Source organism: Natator depressus, chromosome 3 (assembly GCF_965152275.1).
Source record: "Natator depressus isolate rNatDep1 chromosome 3, rNatDep2.hap1, whole genome shotgun sequence".
Lineage (NCBI taxonomy): Eukaryota > Metazoa > Chordata > Testudines > Cheloniidae > Natator > Natator depressus.
In genome coordinates, this window is record NC_134236.1 from 158,359,375 (window position 1) to 158,373,177 (window position 13,803).

At 45.1% G+C, this 13,803-nt stretch overlaps 1 protein-coding gene across 3 annotated transcripts in view; it reads right to left on the bottom strand.

Annotated features, from left to right (window-relative positions):
- Nucleotides 1-13,114, bottom strand: part of PSEN2 (presenilin 2) — a 39,439-nt gene extending 26,325 nt beyond the window's left edge. Inside the window, exons 1-5 of one of the 3 annotated variants that reach the window (XM_074949156.1) lie at nucleotides 13,041-13,114; nucleotides 11,777-11,843; nucleotides 3,852-4,016; nucleotides 2,886-3,115; nucleotides 1,486-1,627 (exon numbers count right to left, since the gene is read on the bottom strand). In XM_074949156.1, coding sequence (XP_074805257.1) covers nucleotides 1,486-1,627; nucleotides 2,886-3,115; nucleotides 3,852-3,998 — 519 coding nt within the window. In that variant the 5' untranslated portion in view covers nucleotides 3,999-4,016; nucleotides 11,777-11,843; nucleotides 13,041-13,114. Of the gene's footprint in view, nucleotides 1-1,485; nucleotides 1,628-2,885; nucleotides 3,116-3,851; nucleotides 4,017-4,431; nucleotides 4,544-11,776; nucleotides 11,844-13,040 lie in introns of those variants that run through there. The other 2 variants (XM_074949155.1, XM_074949157.1) reach the window with 2 other exon arrangements.
- Between the last annotated feature and the right edge of the window lie 689 nt (nucleotides 13,115-13,803).

Genomic DNA, 13,803 nt, shown 5'->3' on the forward strand with positions numbered 1-13,803 from the left:
CACTGCAGTCTGACCTCCAACCTCTCCACAACACTGAAACTTCCCTGGTTCAATAAAAACAATGAGGAGTCCTTGAGGCACCTTCGAGACTAAACACATTTATTTGGGCATAAGCTTTCGTGGGCTAGAACCCACTTCATCAGATGCATGGAGTGGAAAATACAGTAGGTAGGTAGGTTATCTGGTTCAAATCACCAATGACTGGCTCCTCAAAGCCAGAGGAGAGCTCCTATTATCAGCAGTTATCCTGATAAACTTATCTTCTGCTTTCACAGCTGATCACTTCCTCCTTGGGCTTTCACAACTGTGCTCAGATTGTCCTGCCTCCACACCTGACCTCTTAGTAAGTTCCCCTCCTCCCCCATAGCCTGCTGGTGTCCCCACAGGGTTCTGTTTTTGATCGATTTCTCCCTCTCTATTCTCTGGGAAGACATTCAGCTACTAGTGTGTTCAAGTTTCACACTCTCTCACACACACACAATTTCTAGCCTCCTGCTTACCCCATAAATGAAATCTCACATCTCTTCCTGGGCAGCCTGCTGCCACTTTACACAAGACAAGAACTGAATTTGCCTTTTCCTCAAACAACTCTTCTTTCTCCCCCCACCCCACCCACCATAGACAACTCCAACCAATCCTCACAGCCAGGAACTATCCACTTCCTCAGAAAGCTGGTCTCACACTCTTGAAAAGGAGGAAACTGATGGGACAGTGTAGCTATATCAAAACATCTTCATTTGCTAATATCAGTCAGGACAGAGTTTAATCTCTGAAACCTCTTCACTCAAAGCTACAGGATTCAAGCCAAAATGGAGACTATAGTACAAAAAAAGTCACAGACCTTTTACTTATAGGAGAGGATAGCTGGGGGGGGGGGGGGGGGAGTAGAAAAATCCACAAGTTTTAATAAATTAGGCTCCAGGTTAACTTGGAGCCTAGACAGAGCACTTTTACAGCTCTGTTACGTGGGAAGTGTACTTTCTCAAGTACTTAAAAAATTCCAGAGACTGACCATATCTCAAAACCAACTGCAAGAAATGGAGACAGAAAAAATGCAGTCTCTGTTCAGTGTAGAACTGACTAAAACTCAGACAGCTGTTGCATAGTCACACAGGTGTTACACAAGAGTGCAGGAGATGGGGCCTGTGTGGTTTTAGGTTTTAGTTTACTCTCTACAAAAACAAAAAAAACCCATCTAGCTATGAGCTCCCACGTTAAAAAAAAAAAAAAAAAAAAAAAAATAAAGCCAGCCTCACGTTAGTTATCTGTGAATGCCCACTGGCTGTGAAGAGAGAGGATAATAAAGTCCATAATTGCTGGTAATGGCTACTCTAGAAGGAGATTCTTATTCTGTGTAAAATCTAGGAGAAGAACTAATGCAATGCCCATACGTCTCTCACCAACACACAAGTCCTCTCAAAACTAGTTTGGGATGCTTCACTGATTACTATAGGACTTCTATTTTGTCCAGCATAAATACCTCACCTTGTAACAACGATATTTATACAGCACAACTAGGAACACTGTCATCACGATGATAACACTGATCATTATGATGGTATTCAGCACGGAGTTCAGGAGACGCTGGCCCACGGAAGGTGTATCTTCACTAAAAGGGGTGTAGATCCTGCAAAGCAAAGAGACGCAGCGTAGTAGACAGGTACGTACTATGCTATTACACCGCCACCAAGATAAACTGTGTCCTCCAATGTCCATGTGTGACTCCCATGATCACTGGAATCCCAGCCCTAATCCCCAGAGTGTGCTTAGAGAGCACCCACAGCAGAGAACCCTATGAATCACGATAAGGGAAGATTTCAGAGCAGCTGCCGCGTTAGTCTGTATCCGCAAAAAGAAAAGGAGTACTTGTGGCACCTTAGAGAACAACAAATTTATTTGAGAATAAGCTTTCGTGAGCTACAGCTCACTTCATGCATCCAATGCTCATGAAAGCTTATGCTCAAATAAATTTGTTGTTCTCTAAGGTGCCACAAGTCCTCCTTTTCTTTTTATAAGGGAAGAGACCATTAACTTCAGCATCTTTATTTAAAAGACTTTTCATTCTTTCTGCATACGGAGGTCTCTCCAGGCCACTAGTAATTTTTATTGCTTGTCTCTGGACCCTTCTGTTTCTGCTGTACGTTTTGTGTGATAAAGGTTAAGATTGCACCATTGATTTCTAGAGTATTAGTCTCTCTTGTTTTTCCACACATCCTAACATTGCTTCCTTCAGCTATATTCAAGGGAAATGCCAGTCCCCTTTTAATCCCCTTATGAAACATCCTCCAGCCCCAAGAATGCCCTCAGTCACGGTCCTGGTCAAGAGGGCTGGATGGAACTCTGTGCCTATTAACACAAGTCTTTAAAAGCCACAGAGATCGTTCAGCAGTGAGACACACTTTTCCGTCCACCCGAGTGTGCTATGTCACATTTGCTGCCAGCTGGTGCCTAAAAAACAAACAAAAAAAACAAACCCAAAACAAAAAAAAGGGTGGGGGGGTGGAATCCAACCTGAGTTCTTACAATACAGTGGGAAGCAGCCTCATCACAATTTCTGAAGTAGCCAGAGTTAAATCAGTTTAAGTCCTACCCAGATGACACTCTGAACTTCCAGTGCCCTTCCCCCCCGTCCCCACCACTGGTTTGTAACGGATACATTAGGGTCCATTCCCGTCAGCTGAACTTAGTATCTTTAGCCCAGTTCAAAAGAATGAAGTCTTTGCCTGTTTACAGAGTTAGGTTTTTAACTGAGTGGGTAAAGGTTCTCTCATCCCATTGTGGAAGGCCTCTGGGTGCACACATCTCTACATATATGGACAAAGAATGTGTTTGTAATGCAAGAGATCACAGCCACACACACATGCTGCTTTTAGGAACCTACTTACAACTGCCCATTTTTCTCAGTGTAGAAGCGCACTGACTTTATGGTGGCAACGACAACAATCATACACAGCGTGACAGGCACAAAGAGCATGATCACATGCTTTGCTCCATATTTCAGGGTCAGTTCCTCCTCTTCCTTATTGTCCACAGCAATGTCTCTTACTGGAAGTCCTGAGTCAGAATTACCGCTGTCAGCATCACTAGGGCTACAACTGCCACCAGTATGCCTCTTCTGTAAAGAGAAGTTAGAGTATGCATAAGACCCTTTTTATTTTCCATGCAAAGCATTCACTCATTTCCTGGTGACACACAGTAACACCCTATAAAATAGCAGAAAGCTCTCACTACATGGAAGTGAGCATGTAAGCCCTATGACTAGCGATGCAAACATCACCTGCGTCAGACATGCTATGAACTGGATTTTTTTTTTTTAAATAAAGTGTAAAGCATAAGTCTGCAGACATTTAAAATGGGGAGGGGGCAGTGCACACAATTTGAACTGAAGGAAATTCTAGCTGAAGAGTCTGATGCCCAGCCATTTGAATCTGTTCTCTCAGCAATCCTGTCCTTGCATTACATGGCTGCTTCACTATTACTTGTATAAGATCCTATTTAACATCTGTTTTGTTTGCCCAGTACTGAGGAAGCTCTGGAGAATAGCTCAGACAGCTAGTTTTAGCTTCCTTGTTGTTTAATTAAAGGTCCAGAGAGAACATCCCTCAGGAAAGTCACGAGTATCAGATCATGCTTAAAACTCACAGCTCTAGCAACTGGGAGGGGAGGGGCATGAAGAGACAGGGAAAGAAGTGACTATTGCTGTTATTTAAGAAATACACACACTGCAGTACCTCTGAAATGAGGCCTGACCGACTCTAGGATACACTGGAAGGCACTAAGTGATCTATTCAGCAGAGCAGCAACGGCATCATACCACATTTTCTCTCTTTCTAGACGCATTGCAGACCTACCCTGTACGTCTGCGTCTCTGCTGCTTCTGGTGCTTGCAGCCCATCCTGGTAGGAGGCTGCAGGGGGGCTCTCTGCTGATATCAGCGATGTTCTCTCATTGCAGGCTTCCTCTTCACTGTCTGAACTGTTCATGAATGTGATCATCATCAGTCTCTCATACAGTGCCTAGAACCAAAACACAAGAGGAGAGAGAGAAAACATTAAAGTCATGATACAAACTAAAAGCCACAGAATTGGAGATATGGGCAAGAAGTGCAATTGTAATGGGGATGTTCTTGCAGGGGTTGTGACTACTTATCTTAGTACTTGCATATTGAAAAATGCATCATGCTCTAGATGAAATTAGATAGTGGTGGTGGGGGGGGGTTCCTGTTTCATCTTTTAAGCAGTTGGATGGGGAAGTGAAATTCAGTGCCTAATTAGCAGCCAAGTGAGAGTAAAGTCCTCTCTTTAGTCACAGCATGCATGGCTGCTGCAGCTGTTCTCTCCTCCTTGCCACGGTGCCTTGACTTTGAGACAGAAGAAGCACCTCTAAAGGTTAGAAAGCAGTTCAATTGCCATGGCCTAACCAAAGCTTCACCTCTGTCAACTGCCAGTCGTGAGCCGTCATTTGTCTGCTCGAAAGGAGAGTGCGTCCAATGCCCACAGGATAGATCAATGAGCAGCAGCCAGACAGCGGTAAATTTTTGGTCACTAAGAGCCTGGGCTATAGTTAAGCCAATCTGTTGAAATGTAAGTACAGTAAAAGCTGTGTTATCTGGCCCTGTACCAACAGGAAAGCTCTATAACCTGGCATTTCTAATCTTCATAGAAAGTTCGGTTTATAGTCCGGTTGGCGCAGGGCCAGCAGGTTCCCTATCTGGCTCTGTGTGGCTCCCTGGAAGCGGTGACCTTCTCCCTGCTGTCTCCCAGGTAGAGGTGCAGCAGGCAGCTCTGTGGACTGCCTCCACCCACCGGCACCGCCTCCATAGCTCCCACTGGCCACACCTAGGAGCAGCAGGGACAGGTCGCTGCTTCCATGGAGCTGCCAGAGGTGAGCACCACCTGGATCCAGCACTCCAAAACCCCTCCCGTACCCCAACCCCCTTCCCTGAGCCCCCTCCTGTACTCAAACTCCCTCCCAGAGCCCACCCCCCTCCCATGCCCCAACCCCGCACCCTCTCCGTTAAGTTTAAAAAAAAAAATTCCAGTTACCAGCACTCCCCCAACATGCCAGATAAAGCTTTTACTGTATCTAGCAGCCTTATGAATTTCCTAGGGAATGATTCCCCTCCCACACCAAGCATGGTAAGAAAACTAGTTTCTTGAAAGAGGAGCTCTCTCTCACTGTAAGTTAGCCAGCATTGTCCCAGCTGTATTGTTTCATAGAAAAAAAGAGCAAGACACTTGGAAGGGAAACAACTTGGAGTTTAACAGCACAGATCTCATTGTTTTGGCTGGATTCCATACGCTGCTACTCAGAAATAACAAGTGACATGGAGAAGATTCAAGAGGAACAACGTTATTTTTTCCACTGGAGAGACTCTGTGCACTGCCCTTGCATGCCTGCATTAGCCAAGGATACCATGATTTCAGTCAACCCTAAGAATGCACCTACTTCGCCCCTCTCATCCCTATCAGAGGCTTTTGCACTCCATCAGGTTCAGGACAACTCAATCCAGGAGAATTCATTTTAGCATTTCACAGTTCAGCTTAGAGGGGCAGTTAACCAGAAGTGACAAAATTCATTTTTCAGGCTACTCTCAGTGAGGGCAAAACCAAACTTTTCAGACATTGGACAGTTTGTACCGATTCATTTAAAAGCTCCAAGCATGTGATTCCCCATGACATCTATAGAGCATTTAATCCAAGGATCATGACAAAGGAGCCCAACATGGACCAAGAGGTAGATATTGTCTCCCTTTTAAACTTGAAGTGGAAGTACAGAGAAGCTCAGTGACTTGGCCACAGTCACAGATTAAATCAAGAGTCAGAACAAGTCCTGACTCTCACACTCATGGTCCAAACAGCGGGACCTCCTGGGAGAGAGCATAGCCTAGAGTTTCAGACGTGGTCACCTGAAAGATACCTGGGAGATTCCACTTTCTTCTCACTGTGTTTAGTTTTAGGAGGAATTAAGCAATTCCCTTTCCCCCACAACTCCTGATCTTCACTCACTTTGTCCATTCCCCCACAAAGAGGAAATTTCAGAAAGAAAATCCATCTCCCAAGTGATATACTCTTTCCAGAAGAGTCTTCCCTACCTTCCCTTCAAAGCCTGAAGTATCAGTGTAATTCCTGCATTATCAATAAAAGCAATACAGTTCAGAGGTGGAAGAGATGGTAGAAGCACTCAGTCTTGGGCTATCTGCTTCACAATAGTGCTGTGTTCTCACTCAGTAGAATAAAACCTAATGACCCAAGTTCAAGAGCATTTTTCACTTTTGTGCCTGTCCATCTTGCATGTGCAAGTCACCTGCTGATGGGTGCTTATCAGACAATTGTGAGTGCATATGCAATCACATTTCTTGAAAATTTAGGCTCAAGCTTCTAGAAACCAGGCAAGTTATGAATACATGAAGTTGAGTCTTTAAAGGCGAAGTCAGGCTTGTGTTGTATAGCGTAGGCGAAGTCAGGCTCATGTTGTGTAAGCAATCATCCAGGCACTACATACTTCTGAATCAGTAAAGTGAGACAAGGTGAGGTTACACATGCCCCCAGATCATAATAAATATTTAACCTTCTGACCACTGTACCCGAGGTGGCTCCACACAGCTTCTGTATATGCCAGAGAACCAAGGGAAGAGCAAGAGGCCAGTCTCAAGCAGTTTGGATCCAAATTTAGGTTTTACATAGCTCAAATATTGTCAGGAACATCCCACACACACGTACGTGAAAGCCAGTTATTTGGGTATAAGCTTTCCTCTGCAGTTTCTGCAACCTGAACAATACAATGTGGTGCTACTGCACAGGATCCAGGAAGGGACACCAAATAGCCTGTTTTCACTAGTGAAATTGTGCCAAGTGCAGAAGTTAAACAAACAGCAGAAGTAACAGTTACATTCTCAAAATGTATTCCACTTTCACTAACCTTAGGGGTTGGCAGTTTCAGTAATCTTAGGGCTAGTAATACAACACAGAAGGACATTTTGTATTTTAAATCAGGTTTTAAAAAAGCTTGACAGCGTCTCTTTGAAAGGGGAATAAAAGAAACCATGGAGAAATGCAGAGATGTGACAGAGTAATTCTATCCCAATCATGCTAATAAGGTCAGACCAAGCCATATAGTTCTACTAATCCCCCCTTCCCTTGTTCATTAAGTTTTGTGTTAACGGTGTGTTGGTGTAAAGTCTCTGATATCACAATATAGTATTACAGGGCCTAGTCTAGATCCCTACTAGCAACTGACCCTTCAGTTGGTCACCACTCTCAGAGATGATCAATTCCATGCAAAGCCGTTTTCTTTCTGCATCATCTTCCTTATGCGAATTTACCCCTTGGGGTTGGTAAATAGTCCCAAAATGGGGATAAATAAGGACATTCACACTCCCTTTCCACAGACTGTGGTAGTCAGCTTCTCTCACACCGCTATTTCTTTTAACAGATTCTAAAACGCTGTGCTCTGGACTGTCAAATTTCAGGTCTAGCAGCTCAAGCAGAGTCTGCTACAACACATCTCATATGTTGAAGTGAGCACTCCCTCGGAGTAGTAAGACTTTAGGATCCAACCTGATCTCTCTCATGTATTTGTTGAGCATTGTCAGTGTGCTTAAGTCTGTGCAAAGCAGAGGAAGATCGGGCCCCTGGCTCAAGTAGCTCAAACTTCAAACAGAAATACAATGGAGATACAAAGCACCAGCTGACCAGGAAAAGGATGTCAAATTATTAGAGTTTGTTTCTGCACCACTTTGACTGGTGGTTTAGTGTTGACAGGCCTCATGGAAGCAGTGGACTGTAAGGAGGTATATATGAACCAAGAGGGGGTTCCTGGCTCCCAAGTACAGCAAGGGAGTTCCACTCAACAGAAAGCAAAGAAAGTTTCTTCCATAGAGCCAGATATATTTGTCCATTTTACCAAATGGAAGTTGTGTATAGACAATGAGTTTTCCTAGGCTCGTGCTGGAAGAAGGAAAGACACTTTAGAAAAGGAAGTTAGGAAAGTAAGCCGGAAAGGTTGAGATAAACACACTTCCTTTATAGCACTAGTGATAGCAGCTTAAAAAAAAAAAAATGTAACAAACAAATGCAGGCTAAGTCTGCATTTTCATATTGTTCAAACAACTCGAGTATGAGCCTGTGAATAAGGAAGACCAACACCCGTTTTAAATATGATCCTAACAGTTACAAAATCACACATCATTTTCTACTTCTCTGCGGAGCCAGGGGTTGTTACAATTCTCTAAGTTTATATAAAAAAAGAGCAAACAGAGTCAAGAGGCTGATCCTGCAGACCCGTAGGACAAAAGTGAAATGGAATGATGACCCTATGGTACTAAGTAATTGCTATTAGTAGGTAGCAGAGATGGCGATGCAACCCAGTAGTCCTGGCTCTAACTCTCCTATCTATTTCACAGGGTGGGTCAAGCTGGGTATCGCTCCACTGACTTTAACAGAGCTGAGGATGTGACCCACTGTGACGTTATCCCACTTCAACAAGTAGAGTTTTCCTTGTAGGCTTATTCCACAGGAGCACATCCTAAAGCTCCCTTGAATTGCACAAGAGTACTGTACCTTGTTTTATCCATTGGAAATTAAAATATAATATCAGTATGTATAGGGGACAGAATCGCTGGTCTACACTGGCAGGAGGTTTACTCATTGACTTGAAAGTTGAGACCTACTTATACAGTTCTCTTTGGTGGTAATTAGGTGAAGGGGTCTATTTTTTTTTCTAGCTATGTTTAGATGGGGGGGGGGGCAGAGCCACTCTGAAGCAACAGAAACAGGTTTTCCTTAAAGTTTAGATCGCAAGGGTCACTGCTGTTGGTAAACACACCGGGGGCGGGGGGGGGGGGGGGGTTAGATTTTAGAAAATAACTGGAAAAATAAATACAGAGGTGATGTTACTCTTACAAACTCCACCCACAAAAATAAGCCTCACTTATGCAAGTCACCAAAATGACAGGAGGCTCACGGTAAATTGTGTAGATATTCAAAGCATGAAACTGAGTGATGCCTGGGCCCCTCTTCAGCAGGGCCTGATTACATCCATGTGCTCTGCTGGGCTCCCTGGGGTTGGTTCCTTCTTGATTAGGAGACACTACTATGTGTCCCCCAACTCCCAACCACCACCCACTTATGGCATCAAAATGAGATATCAATCATAGTAAATTGAGAGCTTCTCCCGCCGGCATGGCTACCACCGCCGTTGGGTGTGGTTTAATTATGTTGATGGAAAAGCTCTCTCCCATCAGCATACAGCAGCTACACAAGAGATCTTACAGTGGCACAGCTGCATCGGTACAGCTGTAAGCTCTCTCGTGTAGACATGGCCTTAATGTTGACATTTAAATCATCACTACTGGGCATTGGAGTTAACACCTGGGGCAGTTCACACCTCTCAGAACTATTGTTACAGGCTCAATGGACTGGCATAGACATCCCAGTTTCAGTTACACTGTTATAGTTGTTTCTGAGCCCTAATAGAAGAGGTGATAAATACTGTGGGTGAACAGTGTGTCTTTCATCCCAAGAAACCTAGAGTGCTAGATCAAACATATGCCAACAGCAACATAGTCAGTTATCAACCAGCATATTTCTAAAGAGTGAGGAGAGGTGAAATCTTGGCCTAGAATGAAGTAAATGTGTCTGCTAGGAAATTCTGTAAAGATTTTTAAACAACCAAGCAGAGAAGACCACACTTAATGTTAGTGACTCAGCCAAAGGTGCCCCACCCTAACCTTGCCATTAAATCATACACAGTACAGAATTCATCTGCCTTGGTATTAAGAAGTCAGCTCTAGGGGAGGAATGTTAGTCTTGTGGTGAAAGCACTAGAGTGGCACTCAGGAATTCTGGGGTCAGTTCAAAGCTCTGCCACAGAGCTTCCAAGATGATTTTGGGTAAGGCACTTCATGTCTGTAGGCCTCTGCTCCCTATCTGTAAAACTGGAACAACAATGCTTCCTTTCTCATACCCTCGGTCTTGTCTATTTAGACTGTAAACTCTTCAGGCAGCCAACCATGTAGTAAGACTATCCCTGCTGTGGTACAATGGACTCCAATACCTTCTAGGGCCCCAAGGTGTAAAAAATATTTTGTCATCATCCACCCCTGGATTTGGCTCTGTGGTTCCAAGGAATCTAAACACTTCAGTCTTGTTGCTTTGACCAAACATGCTTCCTTTCAGGTAGAAAGTCTGACAGACATTTGCTGCAACAGATAGGATATGAATTCAAATATTGATAAGATGAATGATGTATGCATGACTTAGAGCAGATTTTCCCCATCCTCCTATTACCTCCCTCCTCACTCTGTAGATTTTTTAAAGGGTAAAATCCCTGTCTCATATCCACAGAGTAAACTCTGTCGGCTGTGGCAGTCCACTCTCCCTACATTTCTGGAAATTCCAGTATGAGAGCAGAACGCAAGAGTAGTGATCATGTAGGTGAAAAAAGTCCACCCTCAAGTAGGGATGCTAGAGGATGCATATGGATATCTACAATAGTTCCCTGAAAGTTATTGCAATTACCACTTACAGAGAATGGGGACGTTGTCAGGTAAAGCTGTCACTAGTCATCATGGGAAACCCTTCAGGCCTTCCCCTTCTGGGAGGTATACCCAAATTCAGGCTCTCAATTAAACCCTTCTCAGACGTGCAATAACTCCTTAGCTATAGCTATGGTCTAGCTTTCTTTTTGCAAAGATTGCTGGATTTCTAATGCCAAGGAAGTCTCACTTGTCGTCATCTCAGTGTGATCCACAGCAACATTTTCAAAGCCTTAAGTTTATACAACATTCCTATACAGCTTGGTCACCACAGCCAGTAACAGAGCCTATCACACAAAACTGTCACTACATCATTTTATGTGACTGCAAATGTGCAGGCTGCTAGTAAGCGTATTGGGTGCTGATTCACACTATGAAACATTCTGAGAACCATGTGCCAGAGAATTTTTCTAGGCCATTCATTTGAGGATCACTAACGTTCATTCCAAACAAATACCAAGTGGTAATAGTGATAAATATTTGAAGGAGGAATAATAATCCTGTATCTTAACCACAAGGCTGTATCTTGGGCTCATCTCTACAACTATGGGCAAGTTTCAGAGTAACAGCCGTGTTAGTCTGTATTCGCAAAAAGAAAAGGAGTACTTGTGGCACCTTAGAGACTAACCAATTTATTTGAGCATGAGCTTTGGTTACCTATTGTTAAGTCACAGTACTAAGAATATCAGAGGGGTAGCCATGTTAGTCTGATCCACAAAAAAAAACAAACAAAGATTCCGATGGCACCTTTGACTTCAAAGAGAAGCTTCAGAGCTACAATTCATTTGCAAAATTTAACACCATTAATTTAGGCTTGAATAGGGACTGGGAGTGGCTGGCTCACTACAAAAGCAATTTTCCCTCTCTTGGTATTGACACCTCCTCCTCAATTATTGGGAGTGGACCACATCCCCAGGATTGAATTGGCCTTGTCAACACTGGCTCTCCACTTGTAAGGTAACTCCTTTCTTTTCATGTGTCAGTAGATTTATGCCTGCATCTGTAATTTTCACTCCATGCATCTGAAGAAGTGAGTTTTTTTACCCATGAAAGCTTATGCCCAAATAAATCTGTTAGTCTTTAAGGTGCCACCGGACTCCTTGTTGTTTTAGTACTAAGAATCAGGACCTGGGTTTCATTCATTGCTCTGCTTCAGTCTTACCCTAGGACCTAGCAGCCAGCCACTAAATAGATTCATCACTCATCTTCCTTATTTAGAAAATAGGGACAAATGCTCACCTTCCTTACAGGGAAGATGTGAGGCTAGACGTTCATGGAGTGCTTGGAGATCCTCAGACGAACAGTGCTTAAAAAAAGGGAAAAGAAATACTTATAAAGCAAGAAGATTAACTTGTTAACTCCCCAGGTTCACTCCAATTTAAATCACAGACCTATAGATGAACAAACATGATGGTATGCTGTAGCGGTAGTCCATGAAAAAGGGAATATTCAGAAAGGAACAATGTTAACATCAGTTCATTCTGGAAGAACGGGGCTATGCAAAAACAAATTTTTAGCTCCAGTGTTTTCAAAAAAATTCCTCTAAAACAATTTGTCAGTAGCTGTCCTGCAGTCTTCTCAAGCCAAACACCATAACACAAGACTAGGGCATCAGAAACAGAAAATAAAACTAACACCAGTGTGAAACTGACTGGCTTAGTTTAATTCATTGGTTGTTTCAGATCTGAACTGACAGTATAAAGAGTCAGAGACTTTTAAAGTTGTTTTGGCCTTAACCAAAGGTATCATTAGAAACCAGGGGTAAGGGCCTTCCAATAGGGCTTTTAACAGCAAATACGTAGGGGGTTAAGCGCATGGGTGCTGGAACAATTTTGATAGTGGGGGTACTGAGAGACATTGAACAAAACTGTAAACGCTGTCTATCATGGAAACCAATTCCAGCCAGGGAGGACTGCCACACCCCCAGTTCCAGCACCTATGGTTAAGCGTTATGTGAGTCCACATTCTCCCTACCAAGGCAGCGGTTTCACGTTGCCAGTGTGCACGCAGGGACAAGGAGTCAGCCCCAGCCTGGGACGGACACCAGGAAAGTGCCTGGAAAACTGAGCCCAACAACCCAACTGCAACCGCCCCGGCTACGAGGCAGGAGACACAGGTCGGTCAGCGAGGGGGTGGACTTGCAGGGCCGTGACACGCTGGGCAGGGGTCACCCGCAAGCCCTCCTCAGCAGGGAGGGCTGTAAGGGGGCGCTACCCACGGAGGCCCCGAGCTGCAACACCAGGACCGCCCCGCCTGCCTTGTCCCTGTCGCGCCCCTTCAGCGGGGGTCCGAGGAAGGGCCCATCCGGAGCGCAAAGACACGGTGCCCCCCCAGAGCTGGGCTTCTCAAGGCAGCGCCCGCGCTCTCCAGGCACCCACCCGCCTGCGGCCCTGCCCCGCCCCAGCGGATCTCGGGGCGAGGGGGAGCAATTCCAGGAAGCCGGTGCAAGGAGAGCTCGGGCGGCCCAGGCCGCAGAGGCTCCCGCAGCCCCGGGTAGCCTTACCCGGCCCAGCGCAGCGCTCTCCGCCAGCCACATCTGCAGCGCCCGGCTCCGCACCACTACGAGCTCCGTGAGCCTGTTTACCCAGCCCCGGCACAACCCGACCCCGCTCCGCTCCCATTGGCTCCGCCGCGTTCCCTTTCCGAACACGGATTTAGGATTAGCGCGGCCTCTGATTAGCCGAGTCGGCTGTCACCCACTGCCTGCTTCCTCCCACCCCGAAGCCTCTCCTCCAATAGAGGGGAAGGGTGCCGAGGACCAGCCAATGGGAAGGCGGCGTGCGGGCGTGGGCGGAGTTCCCTGGTTTCCCAGCTGGCGGCTGGGTCATATGGCGCGTGAGGGTGATGGAGCTCTGGAGCTGTGTAGTTTATTCGCTTGCCTGGTCTAGCGCAACTCCAGAGACCGGGCTGTTGGGTCCCCGTGGTTTAGCCCAGCTAAGGAATTCTTGCGGTTTGACTCACGCTTCGCTGTGAAACGACGGCGCAAGGAACCAGGCAGTTCAGAGGATTTTGGAGTGGTCCGAAGCTTTTGCTTCAGTGTTGTCATTAATCTGAGCATCTGCTATACTATTAAGAGTATCAGCACGTTAGATCTTCCTTGGCACTGCAAGTTGCCATGTGACATGGCATTGGCTTTTCTCTTTAAAAAAACAATCCCAATCTGTTTTGTTTTTAGCAGGTACAAAAGTAACTGATGGAGTAATTCACTCTCCATTAGAGCAGGTGGGCTCACTTTCCATAGAACTGGAAGAATTCACTCTACAGTA